The 17,926-nt window shown below is 37.1% G+C and overlaps 1 protein-coding gene across 2 annotated transcripts in view; it reads left to right on the forward strand.

The window, feature by feature from the left end:
• Window positions 1-17,926, forward strand: part of dync1li1 (dynein, cytoplasmic 1, light intermediate chain 1) — a 73,760-nt gene that overhangs the window by 18,819 nt on the left and 37,015 nt on the right. For both annotated transcript variants that reach the window (XM_073054470.1, XM_073054469.1), the window contains exons 5-9: window positions 621-790; window positions 10,129-10,222; window positions 12,707-12,842; window positions 14,907-15,018; window positions 15,772-15,831. In XM_073054470.1, the coding sequence (XP_072910571.1) occupies window positions 621-790; window positions 10,129-10,222; window positions 12,707-12,842; window positions 14,907-15,018; window positions 15,772-15,831 (572 nt within the window). The remainder of the gene's footprint in view (window positions 1-620; window positions 791-10,128; window positions 10,223-12,706; window positions 12,843-14,906; window positions 15,019-15,771; window positions 15,832-17,926) is intronic.

Below are 17,926 nucleotides of genomic sequence, written 5' to 3' on the forward strand. Positions count from 1 at the left end.
GTAATGGTTACATTTTTGGAACTGATATTTTGTTGAATCTTGCAAGATGACAAACAATGCGTCTATTTTCTCCATAGGCACCTCTCTCAATTTCCTGCATGCAGGTCGTTGAGTTCTTAGGATTTTTTTGCTTCATATTGTCTGATACGTAGAAAGCCATGGATATTATGTTACGAAGTATGGTGAAATGTATATGATAGCCCTGATACATTTTGAGAACATTTGGAAGAAAATTCAAAATATTTACAATTTGGGAAATTATATTTTTCTTTGGAGGAACTTATTTTTTTTAAACAGCTACTCATTTTTTTGTTTTATTAATGTATTTACACCATTTGTTGCCAATAATTTTAACTAGGTACATGTGCATCAACATCACTGATTTAAGTTGCAATCCGAAAATCTTTCACAAAAAGCAATATCAGGTTTTGTAGATGGACACGTAGGGAAGGATGGATTACATGGAACCAAGTAGGGAAATAAGATTGATCGGAATATTGTATGAGTGGGCATAGACTTAATGGGCTAAATAGCCTTCGCTATTGAATACAAGTATCAGGGGAAATTATGCTAATTTGATGCTTTATCATTTAATCTTTCTTTTTGTTTCCTATCTACAGTAGTGAGACAGTTTCAAGAGTATGAAGAACCAGATAAAGAAATACCAGTATCTCCACAGCGAAGGAGTACAGTGTCACAAGAAACGAATGAAGAGAGTGTGGTCTTGCCTTTAGGCAGTAATACACTTACGCATAATCTTGGCATTCCAGTCCTAGTAGTTTGCACTAAGGTATGTTATGAAAACGTTAACTTGATGCACAATAGCTGGAGTAACTTACAGAGCTTGTCCTCCTTCCTGCTGAAACCTATGTCTCTGGAGAAAGTACTTGCATTTAAAGAATGGTTTAGATTGTGTATCTGGATTGAGCTGCAAGTTGTTGATAATCCAAGCTTTTTCAATTTTTACAGATTTGGAAAATACTCATAATTTACATTTGTTAATTTGTGATCTCACGCTTAAGATAGTTTTTTTTTAAAAGGCATACCATATAATTAGCAAATCTTTAATACAACCATATTAAATTAACCACGATAAATTTTGACTTAATGGTTTAGTTTTATGGAAGCCAATGATAACATCATTAAGGTATGTAAAATAGATGAATTTGAACTTTTCAAGTCCAATAAATGTTTTCAAGCAAATGAGGACCTCAGTAGTTGAAACTGGGTATCTTCTTCTTCTGGCTTCCATCCCATAGGATGATGATGGTTCCTTTCCGTCAGTTAGTGTGGTCAGATATGTGCGTCCTGGAGTGGCTGTACAGGCCGATCCTTGACAGGCACTGCTTGCCACATTCTTGGCAGGTGAGGCCTGGAGGGGCAGCAGGGGAAGAAGCTCTGTTGTGGCACTTCCTGTGCCTTTCCTCTGTTGCCTCTATGAGCTTGTTCACAGCAGCGTCCACACCGTTTCTGATGGTGTCCCTCCACTCTGAGCGATCTTGAGCCAGATCCTCCCATGTTGATGGGGTAATGTCAGCTTTCTTAAGGCTCCTGTGTAGAACATCTTTGTACCACAGTCGCTGGCCACCATGTTCTGTTCTCGGGTACCACTGGACAGTTGACCATGCAAGGTGTCCTTGGGCAGTCTTCCATCAGGCATTCTGACAACATGTCCTGTCCAGTGCAGTTGGGCTGACATCACCAAGGTTGAAACTGCTGGCATTCCAGCTCGAGAGAGGACCTCGCTATTGGAGACCTTGTCTCGCCAGGTGATCTTCATCAGATGAAGATCACCTTTTCCTGCGACAGCACTCCATGTGGATGTGCTCAATGGTGGGCAGGGCTTTACCCGTGATGGACTAGACTGTATCCACTACTTTTTTTAGGCATTTCCATACCAGGCCATTATGTAACCAGTCAATATACTTTCCACCACACATCTATCGTACAGGTAGTTCATCAAAGTTTTAGATGACATGCCAAAACTTTGCAGACTTCTAAGAAAGTAGAGGCACTACCGTGCTTTCTTCAAAATGGCAGTTGCGTGCTGGACTCAGGACAGATCCTCTGAAATGATAACACTGATGAGTTTAAATTTGCTGATGCTCTGCACCTCTGATCCTCTGATGAGGACTGGCTCATAGATCTCCAGTTTCCTCCTCCTGAAGTCATTGAGTGAGAGGTTGTTGTTGTGGCACCACTCAGCCAGAGTTTCAATCTCCCTCTATGCTGACTGGACCAACGACAATGGTGTCGTCAGCAAACTTAAGTATGGTATTGCAGCTGTGCTGAGGCTCACAGTATAAAGTGAGTAGAGCACGGGGCTAAGCATGCAGCCTTGTGTATCTGCGCTGATTGTGGAGGAGGTGCAGTTGTCAATCCAAACTCACTGGGGTCTGCAAGTGAGGAAATCATGGATCTAGTTGCACAAGAAGGTATTGAGGCCAAGGTTTTGAAGCTTACTGATTAGTTTTGAGGGGATGATGGTATTGAATGCCGAACTGTAGTCAGTAAAGAGCGTCCTGATGTATGCATCTTCACTATCCAGGTGTCCCAGAGCTGCGCAAAGAGCCAATGAAACGGCATCTGCTGTGATGGTAGGCAAATTGAAGCAGAACAGAAGTTGATGTGTTACATAACCAGCCTCTCAAAACACTGCTTCACTGTGGATCCATGTGCTACCGGATAATAGTCATTGAGACAGGTCCCCAACATTCTTTTTAGGCACCAGTATAATTGAAGCAGTTAGATACCTAAGATTGTTGAAGCAAGAGGTTAAAGATACTGGTGAATGCTCCAGCCAGTTGATTAGCACAGGATTAGTCAACCTGTGATTAGTCAATTAGTCACCTGTATCATATCAGTATATTGTCCCAAATTCTATAAGATCATAAGACATGGGGACAGAATTAGGCCATTCGGCTCATCGAGTCTGCTTTGCCATTCAGTCAGGGCTGATTTATTTGCCATCTCAACCTACCCTTATTGATCAAGAACTTATCAACATTTGCTTAAATATACCCAGTGATTTTGCCTCCACAGTCATGAGTAGCAATGAATTCCACAAATTCACCACTCTGGCAAAAGAATTCCTTCTCGTATGGGCCTTGGATTCTCTCGCTATTGGAAATATCCTCTCCACATCCCTGATATCTAGGTCTTTCAATATTCGATAGATTTCAGTGAGAGCCCCCCTCAATTTTCTAATCTTCAGCAAGTACAGGCCCAGGGCCATGAACCATTCAGACACCAAACACATTAAATGTTATACCATTTCTTTGTTTCCAGTTTAGGATATTCTCCAATTCTGACTGAGAAACCAACATTTGTTTTTACTTCTCTTCATATTTTATGAAAGTGTTTAGGGACAATTTTTATATTTCCTAGAAACATGCTGTCATATTTCATGTTTTCCCTCTTATAATTAAGAAACTTGATTTTTTTTGGTTGTGGAATGCACTTGTGAAATTCAGATTAGAACGTAGAACAGTGCAGCATAGAAACAGGCCCTTTGGCCAAACATGATGCCAAATTAAACTAAATCCCTTCTGTCCGTAGGTGATGTATTTCCGCCACCCATGTATATTCATGTGTCTATCTAAGAGCTTCTTAAACACCTCTAAGATAGCTACTTTCACCATCAGCCCTGGCAGCCCATTCTAGCACCTACTACTATCTATATATCAAAAAAATTTGCTCAAGCATCACCTTCAGACTTGCCAATTAAACCAAATTAAATAAAACACATGACAATCCACACCAGACAATGACTTTGCCTGCGAATGGCACTTACTAATTGTGATTAGAACAAATAACTCAAAGATTCACTAAATTATAAAAAAAATCTTCATTAACACTTTTTAGTTACAGAAACCTCTTTTAACAATTTTGTAACTTTCTAAAACTCATTAACTCTACTCAGATATTACTTGCTCTAAATCAGTGGTTCCCAGACCTTTTTGGGTTACCATCCCCTTGGCTCACGGACCACATCCCCAGCCCCACCCCTCTCCCCTTACAGTCATTACATAAAATTTATGAAGAATTTTGATTTACAATGCTCAGTAAAAGAAAATAGGAACTAATCCAAAGCACTGACAAATAATGGCATAAAATTATTAAGATCTATTTAAAGCTACAAATAAATTATTTTTAAATACAGTAAAAACAATTTTGGAGTGCACATCAGTAGTACAACTATTCACTACTTCATTCTTTTCAGCCTTTCAATGAGATGGATGGGCTTGGTGCATTGATAGCAGCTTCTCAACATCAGGCTGAGTGTCACTCAGGAGTCATCTCAGATCCCCCCATTGAGTAATCTGCATTCAAGTTAGGCGACTGTACTAAAACCCTGCTCCACTAAATATGAGTTGGAAAGGCAATAAAGAACATCTTGGCGGTTTTTCCACAGTGAAAGATGGAATTCAGAGATATCCTTCTGCAAGCAAAAGTCTTTAAATTATTTTTTGAATCTCAGCTACAGCTCAGTCATTTTGTAGTGAGATCAGTTCTTCCTCCATTCTTCCTATTAATTCCTCATTACAAGTGTTGTGGATGGATTAGGGATGGATCCAGTCTATAATTTGGATCAAGGGAAGATACTAAAACCTCTTTGACATATCTTTATGCTGCTCACCCAGGTGGGAATAGTATACTTGAAGAACATCATCTGGAACTCTTTCTTTCTCTCCCAATTCAGTGAGGCTTAGAAATTGGAAAAGGTCACTATGGCCAGTGTTCCACTTAAATAAGGTTAACTATGTGATGACTGATTTGACTTTAAGATTCACATCATTTCCTTGCAATTGAAGGTTGATTTCATTAAACTGTGTGAATAATTCTGTGTAAATAAGCAATATCATGCCTAATATTCTTGAGTTGATTACTGGAAGAAGCATTTCAAAGTATTTTTCAGTTAACAAAAACATGTAAAAGTATCTCGGACAGTTTCCTTTTTGGAGCCATCTGACTTCTGTGGGTAACAGCAAGTTTTCAAACAGTTCATCTTTCTCAATGCAAGGCCAAAATTGTTGAGAATTAAGAGCATGTGACCTGAGTATTTTTAACAATAGATAATGAATGGAGTTGGGAAGTTATTGAAAAACAACAGAATTTATTAACACTCATGCAGAAATATAGAAAATTAGACAAATGACTAACTTAAACAGAAGTTAACAGCGCTATGCGCCTATAGCTCCTAAACAGTTAAACTTATGAAACAATTCTTAACAAAGTCTTACTCAAGCACAATCTTAGAATGGTATTTCAAAAGGTTTCAATGATTCACGGGGTAGTTGAGAGGAGAGACTTTTCGATTCAAAATGTGGCGAAGAGGCGATTCTTGAAGAATACACTGGAATACAGTGGAGAAGCGATCTCACAGAGGCAAAGAAACAGTTGCAGAAGTTTGCAGCAGCACAGAGTACCTTTCCCGAAGTCTACGGAGTTCTGGAGCTGGGTAAACGAAGTAGCAATTGCAGCTACTACCAGCCGTGACATAATGTTCAGAAGAGTCCACAAAGAGCGAGATTTCATAACATAACTGACAGGGACTGTCCCTTTTGCCGGAGTGGGCACTGCACAACACCTGAGACCATGCAGGGGTTAACCAAAAGTGGGTGCCACAATCCATGTATAGATTTCACGAAATGTCAGTCGCAATTCGAAATGCACAGCATGCTGCAGACTAACCCACTCCTTTTGGGTTCGTTGCAATCTTCACTCTCACTCTCTTTTTCCATTGACTTGAATGATTCCTTCCAACTCGACTCCCTGCAGCAATTGGCGTTGCTCTTTTATACCGTTGGGGATATGTTATCACATGACGATCACAGAGACAAAATCATGGATTCCCAGTAAACCACGTGAAGTCCCAGGAATCGAAACTAAGAGCTTCCAGCAATACAAGACTATAGGTACGTCACACTCAGTAAACAAAACTAAAATCACGTGACACTTACAAGAATTGAAACTGTGGACGTGTAACAGTGACAAGGTGTCTGTGAATTACAATGAATGGTAAATATGTCAGGTACAGCTTTTTTCAAGAAAGGAATATTGCCACAGTGGTGTCCTGCATTAATCTGTTGCACAAGGAAGAATGCTGGTGTGTAGAATGTCCTTCTCTTTGAAAAACTGCTTAACAACTCAATATATTGACTCCCCCCTTCGTATCTGTTTCTAGGCCCCTTGCAAATAATAACTCTTGAACCATGCTTTCAACTTTTGTGAAGCAAACATAACCAAGAATCAGATATGTTGTCCCAAGTACATTACAATGCATTTTCCACGTACACAGAAATTTCATCTTTGAACAGATTTGTTGCTGACCAGAATCACTTTATTTGGTCTGGTGACTCGTGCAAAGCCATACTCAGAAAGTCCCTAGGGATGACAGAATTAGTTCTTTTCCAATTGTATGGGAAAAGATTTAGCAATGACCAATGAAATGTTGTTCCTTGAAGTATTTTCATTTCGGAAAGTTTTCACAAAGTGACCGAAAATAAGACAAATTCTTGTTTGCTTTATTAGTGTATTCACTTCAAATGTTCAAGGAGCCTGAACAGTTTAATTCCCTCATTTGAAAATAATTTACTCATACAACAGATACATTGTCTAATGTTGGTAACTTGGTGCCAGTATAAATCAATATCTCAGATATTCCATACTATACAGATTACTTTTCTTTTTCGTTTAGTCTGCTTCTGCCATTTTCATTACAGATAACAACCACGGTCAATCATCTATTATTTAAGTCTAACTGCAAGTGCTACGATCAATAAAGGCGAAAGTTTTGATGTCATCATAGCTCAGATAAAACCTGACTCTGCCAGAAGGTACATAAAGTGGGGCAGCGGTATTTTGGTTGGGCCTTGGGCTAGAGAAACATGCTCAAGACCATTCAAAAGGGCAGATACAGATCCTTACCCCATTGAAAACCATGCCCGATTCACAGGAATTGCTTCACTGTGTGATTAGAATATGGGAATCGTACTAGCTATCACTGTACAACAATAGTGAATGGCAATATTGTGCAGGCCGAACGCAGAAATAAAATGATACCTCATGTCTAGATTTCTTATGATACGGCAAGTACAGAAGTGTCATATTGCTTCTCAACAACTATAATGTTCTTCGAGCAAAGTCGAGGAAAGTAGTATCTATCATCACCTACCCATCTATTGAAATGATCCCACAACCAATGATCTCACTTTAAGGACTCTATTTATCTTGTTATTGCAAGTTCTTGTTATTTAATGCTAATTTACTTATAATTGTATTTGCATAGTTTATTGTCTTCTGCGCTCTAGTTGATCTTTCATTAAATCTTGTTATGGTTACTATTCTATAGATTTGCTGAGTATGCCTACAGTAAAAAAAGTACCTTGGGTGTGTATATGGTGACATATATGTGCTCTGATAAGTTACTTTAAACTTTGAACTTTTACGAGAATGGTGGGTTAGCAAGAAATGAGGTGATTACATGGTCTTTGTAATCAATTATGAGGCACTGAGGATCAAATGCATAATAATAAGTAATTATTTCTTAAATTAAGCCTGTAATCCCTTAGCTGCCCTCATTACTACCAGTGCCTCGATTAGCCCATTAGGAACTCCCATCACCCCTAGAGGGCAATATCACCCACTTTGGAAACCATTGCTCTAGGTGAACGTGGCCAGCGATTTATGTGGTGAATTCCTCTGCGACTTAGACATGGTGGTTTTCTCCTGAGATTGTTGGTCTCTAGAATTATTGTTATCAATCATTCAATGAGTTAGTTTTTATATATTTCTTCGTAAACTTCCAAGACATTGTTTTGCTTTTATTACCAATTATATGACTATAAGTTTACTCCTTTCCCATACATAAACTTCTTTGATTCTTTCGAATTCTCCTTGATTCCCATAATCACTTTAGCAACTTGGTCTGCAATTACCAAATAAAGGTAAAGATAAAAATCAGACTTGTACAGTTTTGTCCCTGGTATATTGTAATTGTATGTGTCTCCTGGAATCAGGACTAGTGGGGAAAGTACAGAACTGTTGCTGTCTCAGGTAAAAAAAAAATTAATGCAGTTACGTTCCCACACTGACCAAACATTCAGATGTTAATGTGCGCCCACATCTGATCATCCCTTCAGCTTCATACTGATTTTTTGTTATTTTCAATACTTCCACAATTAACTCTTTCTTATCTCCTCAACTATCTATCCATTTTATCTCCTACCTTACATTTAACATTTCTACCTTGGGAATAAATTCTGACAGTCTACCCTATCCCCCTCATAAGTGTCTTGTCAGGTCTCCCTTCCGCCTCCAATGGTCTAGAGTGAAAACAACCCAAGTTTATCCTACTTTTCCTTATAGCTAATACCTTCTAATCCGGACAGCATCCAGATAAACCATTTCTGTACCCTTTCCAAAGCCTCCATATCCTTCCTGTAATAGTGCTACCAGAATTGCACACAGTATAGTAAGTGTAGCTTAACCAAGGTTTTATACAGCACTGAATGACACCTTTTTTGTTGCTTAAGTAGTGATTTTCTTTGTATTTTAGTGGGTACCATCATGTGAAAATCCAAATTGGGATTTCTAGGTCAAAACTTCGGTCCATTAAATGTAAATTTATGCAGTAAAGGTTACTCTGTTCTTGGATATGCCTGTTAATCTGAGTTATTCTGGAAAATATAAACACAAGAAATTCTTCAAGTGTTGGAAATTCAGAGTAGCAGACACAAAATGCTGGAGGAACACAGCAAGTCAGGCACCATCTGTGGAAAGGAATAAAGAGTGATGAAGGCTCTTGGCCCAAAAAGTTGACTCTTCCCATAGATGCTAGTTGTCTTGGAAAATTCTTTATTTAGGCAAATTGGAATAAATATAGTCTTTGCAAAATGCCTTACTATTCATCCTTATGCTAGGAACCCAGAAAAGAGGTGGGTCAAATACTATTGATTTTGGCAGAAGACAATACAGTGGATTCTGGTTAATTGGGCCATCATTTTGTCTGGGCAGCTGCTTATTTGGAGCAACTCTTCAAAAACTAAAACTAGTCGGGAAAATACCCATTCTTCATTTACTAGGGACATGATGCAGCTTTATTGGGATAGGAGACAGTTACTGAACAGTTTCTGACTCGCATCAGTTGTCTGCACTAATGTGGTTGTTAGACTCTACACTGTGCTCTTAGCGAATGGTTTTTAAATAGCATTCAGCTACATATGCTTGTTTTATCCATTTTGGCTGACCAACGCTGATTCAAAAAGCAGTGATTTTTGATCATTTTGGGGTTTTTTTATTTTGACTTCCAAAAATTTCAGACCCTTGCCATTGTACCACTAGAAGATTTGATACTAGCTGAAAAAATTACCCTACTGGACCAAATTAAAAGCCATTCACCTAACAGCACTTATTTAATATTGGAGTACGACACTACTTCATACAGGAAGGCAATGAAGGCAGGCCATTGTCTGTACTAGATAGCTGATTTTGTTCATTTACAGTCAATCAAAAGGCCATGGCATGATACACTGGAATAGTTCCTCCATCGATAACTATTAGGAACTAATACACAGTTTTGTAGTACTCTGAAACTGTTCTAATTTGTTCTGTATTTCATTTAAACGATAATTTGTTACTCAGTTAAACGGTAGTTTGTCTTTTTTCTTAGACCTTTTGAACTATTTCATGAAACTTTTGACTAATTGGGCAGACACTAAATTGGGCCAAAACATACTGGTCCCATTTAACTGGAATCCACTGAATTGACTGTAAATAAAACAATATTTGAAAATATTCCTTCCTCCTGGCTTTCATCTTTTTTTCAATCAAAGTATTACATTGATTATCCACTTGAGAGTGAGATGCCCCAGAAAGGCATTTAGTGCACTTCAGCATTGTGTATCATAGTTTCATGATTGGCTGCAACATAGTTATTGCCATTTTTAATTGTACCTTCAAGGGCTGTGAAATGATACATTAATCCGCTAAGTTTTGTTTTAAGTACAAGAAACAATTATCTGAATGGGAGGCTCAGTTTTAAATCCTTTTTTTAATATATATCAGTTAGTACTAGAGAGAGTTTAATAATTTTTTTACTAGTGTATTTTATTCTCTTCCCTGCAGTGTGATGCGATAAGTCTGCTGGAAAAGGAGCATGATTACAGAGATGAACATTTCGACTTCATTCAGTCACACATTCGAAGGTTTTGCCTTCAATGTATCCTTTTCAATCTTCTTCCCTGAGTGTTGTTTGAATGATAATTGTCTCACTCCCAGGTTATAATGTTTAACAGTAGGTGATAAAAAAAACAATGAACTGATTTCATTCTGTAGTTTTGTGCATCCTGGAAAGAAATTGCCTTCTAGTCCAACTTTGTGTTTTTTAAAGGTTTAAGATGTAATATGTGAACAAAAAATGCACAATGGTATATTCTGAGACAGAGGACGAATTAAGTAAAAATATATCATAATGTCTATCCAAAATTTATTGGAATTTTCTCTAGAAATGTTGAGTGAAAAGTGGATTTGGAAAGTGGGCATTGATTAAGAAACCATAATTCATTCATTTTAAATAAAGGAAATGAACTAAAGGCTAAGGATGCTGTTTTGGGAATTACTTTAACATAAACTGAGGCTTCATTAATTTGATTTGAAAAATCACAGCTTCATTCTTTATGTCAACCAGTAGAAGTTGCATCCACAAGGGTATAATTTTACCAGTAATCTATTGGATGTGAGCATTGCCTGCTAGGTCAGCATTTAAGGGCCATCTGTTCCTTAAACACTGACCTACCAAGATTGTGATACACTGTTGTATTGGGCTACTGCAACTCCTAGTGAAGTATTGTTGGGATGGATGAGTCAGAACTATATAGCACAGAAACTGGCCCTCGGCCCAATTGGTTCATACCAACAGTGATGCCTGTCTGCACAAATTCTACTTGCCTGTATTCCTGTACTCAGTTCCTGTCGAAATGCATGTCCAAACATCTTTTAAACATTTTATCTGTCTCTATTACCTCTTTTGGCAGTTCATTTCATTTAACCTGCCATATGAAAAGTGTGCCCCTCAGAATCCTTTAAATTTCTCTCCTCTCACTTTAACACTATGCCTTCTAGTTTAAGACTCCCGTACCCTGGGAAAAAGACTATCTACCCCATGGCCCACATTATCATATTCATCTCCATAAGGTTACCCCTCTACCTCCCGTGCTTCAGTGTGAACGAATATAGCTTGTCCAGTCTTTCCTTGAATCTTTTCTGCTGTCTAATCCTAGATCTTTTCTGTAGTGTGGTGACCTGAAATGTACACAATACTTAAAGTGAAGTCTAACTAGTATTTTATGCACTTACAACATGACGTCAAGCTCTTATACTCCAAGCCTTGATCTATGAAGACAAGTGTGTCAAACACTTCTGCTCTACCCTATCTGCCAGTTTTACTATTTTCCAAGAATTATGAACTTGCACCATAAGTTATCTCCTTACATCAATGCTCCTAACATCCCTGTGATGTATTTTTAATGCCAGTATTTGATGTCCCAAAATACATTACATTGGCTGCTTCGGTGCCAGAAGTGGTGATACCAGGCAAGCTGCCCAGCACAATCCTTTCAAAATGACACATTTCTCTGTATGCTTCAATGTGCATGTGATAAATTAAGCAAATTTTTTTTATCTTTCTTTTCTTACATCATGCTTGCCTGCCACTACTCCGTCCAGCTTTCTAGCTGATCTATGACCCTTTGACAACCTATTTCACTATGATTCTCCCACTTTTCATGATCTGCAAAATTACTAATCAGACCACAAATAACAAAGGTACCAGCACCAATCCCTGCATGCTCAAAGAGTTGGGATGTATTACAAACTTGGAATGCTGTGCAACTTGGAAGGGAGCCTACAGCTGATGATATTCTACAAATGCCTCCTAGCTTGTACAGATTATGTGTTTGGAGGCATGGGGCATTTGAATGGCTTTGACATGTAGGTAGCACATACTGCACCCATGATATTTATTGTGAATTGGGTTCCAATCATGCAGGCTACTTTGTCCAGTACTGTTAACTAAGTTGAATGTTTGAACATCACTTACTCTGCACTGGCCTGGATTTTACATCACCTTAATGATTTGTGTATGGTGGAGTGGCTTAGGGAGTCAGAAGGCGAGTCACTCATCAGGATGTGTAATCTCTGGTGTAATTTGTGGTTGGTGCACTTAAGTCTCTTCTCACTGATGACATCCAAGATACTGACAATAGAGGTTTAATGATAGTAATGCAGTTCCATATCAATCACATTTGATTCGATTCTCTTGTGGAGATAGTTATTGCCTGGCCCATGTGTATTACTACTTACCTGATCATTCCTGATTCTTGTCCAAGTCTTGCTGCATTAAGGTACAACATAGATCTTTTTTGAAGAAGAAGAATTGTTAATACTATTGAATCATGTATGAACATCCCCACCTTAAATCTTGTGACAGAAAGAAGGTAATTGATGAGGCAGCTGAACATGGTGAACCTTCGGACACTGCCCTTCAAAATTCCTACAGTAATGTTCTGAGACTGGGGTAATTTACTATATTGCAACTGTCATGCTGTTTTACATTATGAGTTACCATACAATTCTAAACTGCCTACCAACATTCTAGTTTCTTAATTACCCTACTTTGTTACTTTCCTTAATACAGATATTTTAGATGGTGCTGCACTTATTTATACTTCAATAAAAGAAAATAAAAATATTGATTTAATGTATAAGTACCTTGTCCATAAGTTATATGGATTTCCTTTCCATTCACCAGTACTGGTTGTAGAAAAAGATGCAGTATTTATGTAAGTTCAGTTTTGAATTGCAGAACATTTTCCTCATACATATTATAAATGAAAAGCATTTGTTTGGTAACTGATTTTTTTCATTCAATTCTGGGTTCAATATTTTAAGATGATTTATCCTTTTTAACACAAGCGGTCCCAAGTTAGGTCAGAGTTTCTGTTCCTGTGAGCATGTTCATAAGCCAGATTTTTCTGTTAGTCAGAAATGAACAAAGACTGTGTGAGGGAGAGGATTACAGAAACAACTGTAATGGAAGATCAAACAGGCACAGGAAAAGCAACTGGACAACTTCACTGACTCAGTGAGCCTGCTCAGCTCAGTACCCGATTATTGCTCAGAGAGGAATGGGGAGAGATGGCATGCAGAATTGCCCTATTCCCCAACTGACAGAAAATGCCTGCAGCCCTGCAGCAGATGGCAAATCCATCCCCATCCATCCTGCCAGTCTCCAAAACACTTATTTGTATGTACTGAATAATCATGGAGAGCCTGTAACTTAAATGAGCCAACTTGCTGCTTTTTTTTAACTAACAGTTTAGAAAACCTGGTGACAAAATACAAATCATTTCACTTTTACTAGATATACGGAATAATAGTTTTAATAACTGATCCTGTAAAAATGAGCCATATGAGCCAAATTCATATCTGGTGTTTTTTTATTATGCCACTGAAGACACGTTTTTGCCTCTAAATCAAGGAGTTTGAGTTTGCAGCAGTAACTCCTCGCTGTTTGAGCAGTATTTTTTTAAGATATAGTAGATTCCATTAATTGGGACACATCAGGACCAGACATTTTGCCTCAATTAGGCGGCTGCCCAAGTTAACTGAAGTATCATGGAGATAATGGAGAAAGTTTTTAAAAAAGACAAACTATCATTTAACTGAGCAATAACTTATGTACTGAACTGAAATCAGAACAAATTAGAACACTACCAATACTACTACAGTACTATAAAACTGTGTACTAATTCTTAATAGTAATAGACAGAGGAATTAATCCAGTGTATGCTGCCATGTTCTTTTGATTGACTGTAAATTTACAAAATCACTCGGACACCTAGTGCAGATAATGGATTGCCTTCATACAATACTTTTGATGATTGCATCCTCCAAATCTTCATTTTCATTGTAACATTCAAGATGATTGTTGATGCCTTCAAACTCTTCATAGTTCCAAACATTGAAGTAGTAAAATAATTTAATTTTCACTTCTGGCTGTTTCTGGCACCTCCACGCCTGAATGCTTGAAACGGCAATGAGCTAAACAGTTCTCAATTCTCTTACTACTTATTTCTTGCCAACTATCAGTGACAAAAAAAAATCACTGCTTTTCAAACGAACACACACAAAAAAAATTGTTCGTTCTAAGCATGGAGTAGTGTCTTAACAGCCACATGACTGACTGTAGTTAGAAACTAGCAAAGCTCCTGTCTCAATTAAGTGGCATCATATATTCACTCCAATGCTGATGAATTCACTCTTTCAATACACGAACAAGATTTTCTATTTTCACCTTATGCAGTGTTTTTGTGTTTTTCATTGGCTTCTGTTCATTATATATATGAGGTCACATCTCAAAAGTGTCTGTGGTGCACAGAGACATGCGCGTTGTCTGGAAACCTTCCTAACACGTGATTTTCTGTTTGTGACGTCCTGTCAGTGTTCCAAAAAAAATTTTGAATTTCTGATAAGGGCTGTTCAACCTTACAAACTGATCTATTTTCAAATTCTTTCAAGAAGATATCATAGTTTCCATCATTTTGAAACTCAGGTCATATAATTATAAGTATTTCAATGGCATAAGCTTTCCTGGTATTTTAACCATGAATGTTATTAGTTCATATTTTAAGACTCCAGGAGAAATTTTAACATATTACCAGAGCAAATTAGCTTCGTATAATTGACTTGGCATTGATATTTATACAAGTAAAGAATATTTAGATTTTACTTTAATTTTGTGCCATGCCTTAACTCTGTGTGTTAACACTTTCTGTAAGACTTTGTTAAAGGGTTGATAATTTTATTGCATTGGTTATTGTTTGAAATCAAATAATCTTCTATAGTCCTGCAGGATGGGACAATGAAAAGAAAATAGGAATTTTGTATGAAAATTTTCAGTCGTTAAAACCTGATGACAAATTTGAAGATGGCATTATGAAGCCTCCAGTAAGAAAGGTATCTTTTTTCATTTTTGTCCTGATACTAAATCATTCTAGCAGATTGCCATATCATTTTATAGATTAATTAGGTAATAAAGAAGTAGATTGAAGAATTTTGATGATTAGAAGACTTAAAAGATTCATTCATGACATTTTAGATGCTACTGTCTCATCTGTGTTGCTATTTAAATTGGCTTACAGATCTGTCTAATTATTATTTTGTAGTTGTACTGCTTTTAAGAGTATGTACCATACTCTCAGTGTTGGCACATGGCCAAGTGGTTAAGGCGTTCGTCTAGTCACCTGAAGGTCGCTAGTTCCATGGTCTATTGAGACTACTACCATACTCTTAATATTTGAAGATTCCAGTTTGTAGTATGCTGTTGAACTTGCATTTCAAATTAGACTGTGGTAACTGGTAACATCTTTTCATCTAACTACCACTAGAAGACAGACTGCTAACTTCACAATCTTGATGAGGCAGCTCATAAACTGTATTGTATTGTATTCAGTACAATGATCTGTGGGCTTGGATGGACAAGAAAATTGTTCCATTATGAAATAATGCCCTTTATTCAAATAAAATGTTAAAGCTGATGGAATAGAAAATGGTATAATTTTTTTTAGTAATGTTATTTTGCAGTTATTGCATTAGACCTCTCAAGTGGGTCCTAGACCTATACAAGTGCTTTGTATATCTTTAAAATTACCTAGATACATTATTCTACTTTAAGGCAGCAATTTCAGCCTTACTTTTTTCCTTTTGCAGTTTGTACATGAAAAAGAAGTTTTATCAGAAGATGATCAGGTCTTTCTTATGAAACAACAGGTAAAATACTTATTCAAATGTTAAAAACTAGAAATTGTGGAAATCTCAAAATAAGTATAGAAAATAATAGAAATAATCAGGACATCAGACCAAGGGGAGAGTTTTGATTTTTAATTTTTGTTCTTATGTTTCATTTACAATGCCTTGTAAAAGTATTCAGCCTATTGTTCACATAAGTTGTATTACAACCAGGGGTTTTAATTTAACTGAGAATTTTTATTTATGAATCACATGCTCTTTTTTTTTCACAGTAGAGCCCAGTAACAGGGAAAATTGTAAAGCATGAAAAAGCAACAATTCAAAAAGCTGAAACGTCAGCAGTCTGAAATTATTCATCTCCCTTTGCTTGGTACTCAGTTGAACTACCTCTTGCAGATATTACAGCCAGTAGTCCTTTTGGATAAATCTCTATTAGCCTTGCACAATATGACGGGGTAAAATTTGCCCATTCCTCCTGGAGATGTTCGATCGGGTTAAGGTCAGAACGCTAACTGGGCTACTCAAGGACATGAATTTTCTTCATTTGATGCCACTACCACAGTTGTTCTGGCAGTATGCTTTGGGTCGTTGTCCTGGTGAAAGGTGAACTTCATCTCCAGTTTAAACTTTCTGGCAGAGGCTAGCATGTTTTTATCCAGGTTTTCTGTATTTAGTAGCATTCATCTTCCCATCAATACTGACCAGATTTCTTGTCCCTGCTGCTGTAAAGCATCCCCATAGCATGATGCTACTTCCACCATACTTTACAATAGGATGGGTGTTACCTGGCTGATTAGTAGTATTTTTCGATTGGCGCTACACATACCACTTTAAAAAAAACCTTTGCCTGTAAACACTTCACAATGCATCACTTAGAAGATTCTGTAAAGATTTGGAAGAAGGTCTTGTAGTGGAATGAGACTAAAGTAGAACTTTTTGCCTCAACTTTTTGGCCTCAAAACTAAGCAGTATATCTGGTAGTATATAGTCATTGTAGTAAATTATTTGCGTAAACCAGATGTTACCTGCAGGTAGAAAGTAGCCAACAGCATAATACAATCAAAACAGGAATACATAATGTTTGACTAAATATAGATTTAAATTCTGATTTTGTGCAGTAAATAATTCAAAAATAGTGACAGATGCAGTGAGGAACAGTGCGCATTTTATTGCTGTATCAGTAATTTATCACCTGAACATACTCCTTCATGTAGGTCATACTGTGGTGAAAAACAGTGGAGGCGAAAATTTCCATCCCTCTCTGTATTCAACATGAAATAGAAACACTATCTTTTTCAGAGGGAAGTGAGCTGTACCTAGACAACTACTGTATTGTTTTTCAGTAAATTGAAAGTGAGCTATGGTATTAATAGGAATATCATTCATTAGTCCAGAAGGTCCGCCAGTCAGACACCACCAAAGTTGTATTGATATCTGGTTACTCATACAATATTATAAAATCCTAAATGACATGAGCATAACCAATATTGCAGACTGCTGGATGTTCAAAACAATTTGTAATGCAATGTAAAGGTGCTCATTTTAAATAGTTTTAGAATATTCTCTTGATTGCTATTGAGGATAATCTTCGTGGCATTGAATAACAATGATTAACTTGCCACTTGCTCTTCTATGTCTTTACTAAATATTATTTATTGTTCACAATTGGCACTTTGAAATATTGCTGTTTAAATTACACTGTTTAAAGTTGTGATATTTTCTTGGATTGAAAACAAGAAGCAGAATGTCAAAATTTGTTTATAACATCAAATTGGGACTGTACCTAAAATAAGATGTTAATAAGCTTTGAGAATGGGTCTGTAAAAACAAAAGTTCGATATAGATATTACGGCAACTCCTTAAATTGTGTAGCCAGATAAGTGCATGAGATAAATAAGTACCTGTCATTAGGTTCAAGTGAGTCGTGCAGGAGAGAAAGGTTATGTAGAACAAATGCTGTTGTAGACTAGATAAGCTAAATGGTCTGTTTATGTTATAAGTAATAGTGCTGCAATATTTGGCTTTTTACACTTGCAAACAAACATCTTCTAACAACATAGTGGAAAATAATCTTGAAAACATAATTCCCTAGATTATATACACAATAGATTTAGCA

The sequence above is a fragment of the Hemitrygon akajei genome, chromosome 8 (genome assembly GCF_048418815.1).
Source record: "Hemitrygon akajei chromosome 8, sHemAka1.3, whole genome shotgun sequence".
In the NCBI taxonomy this organism is placed as follows: Eukaryota; Metazoa; Chordata; class Chondrichthyes; order Myliobatiformes; family Dasyatidae; genus Hemitrygon; species Hemitrygon akajei.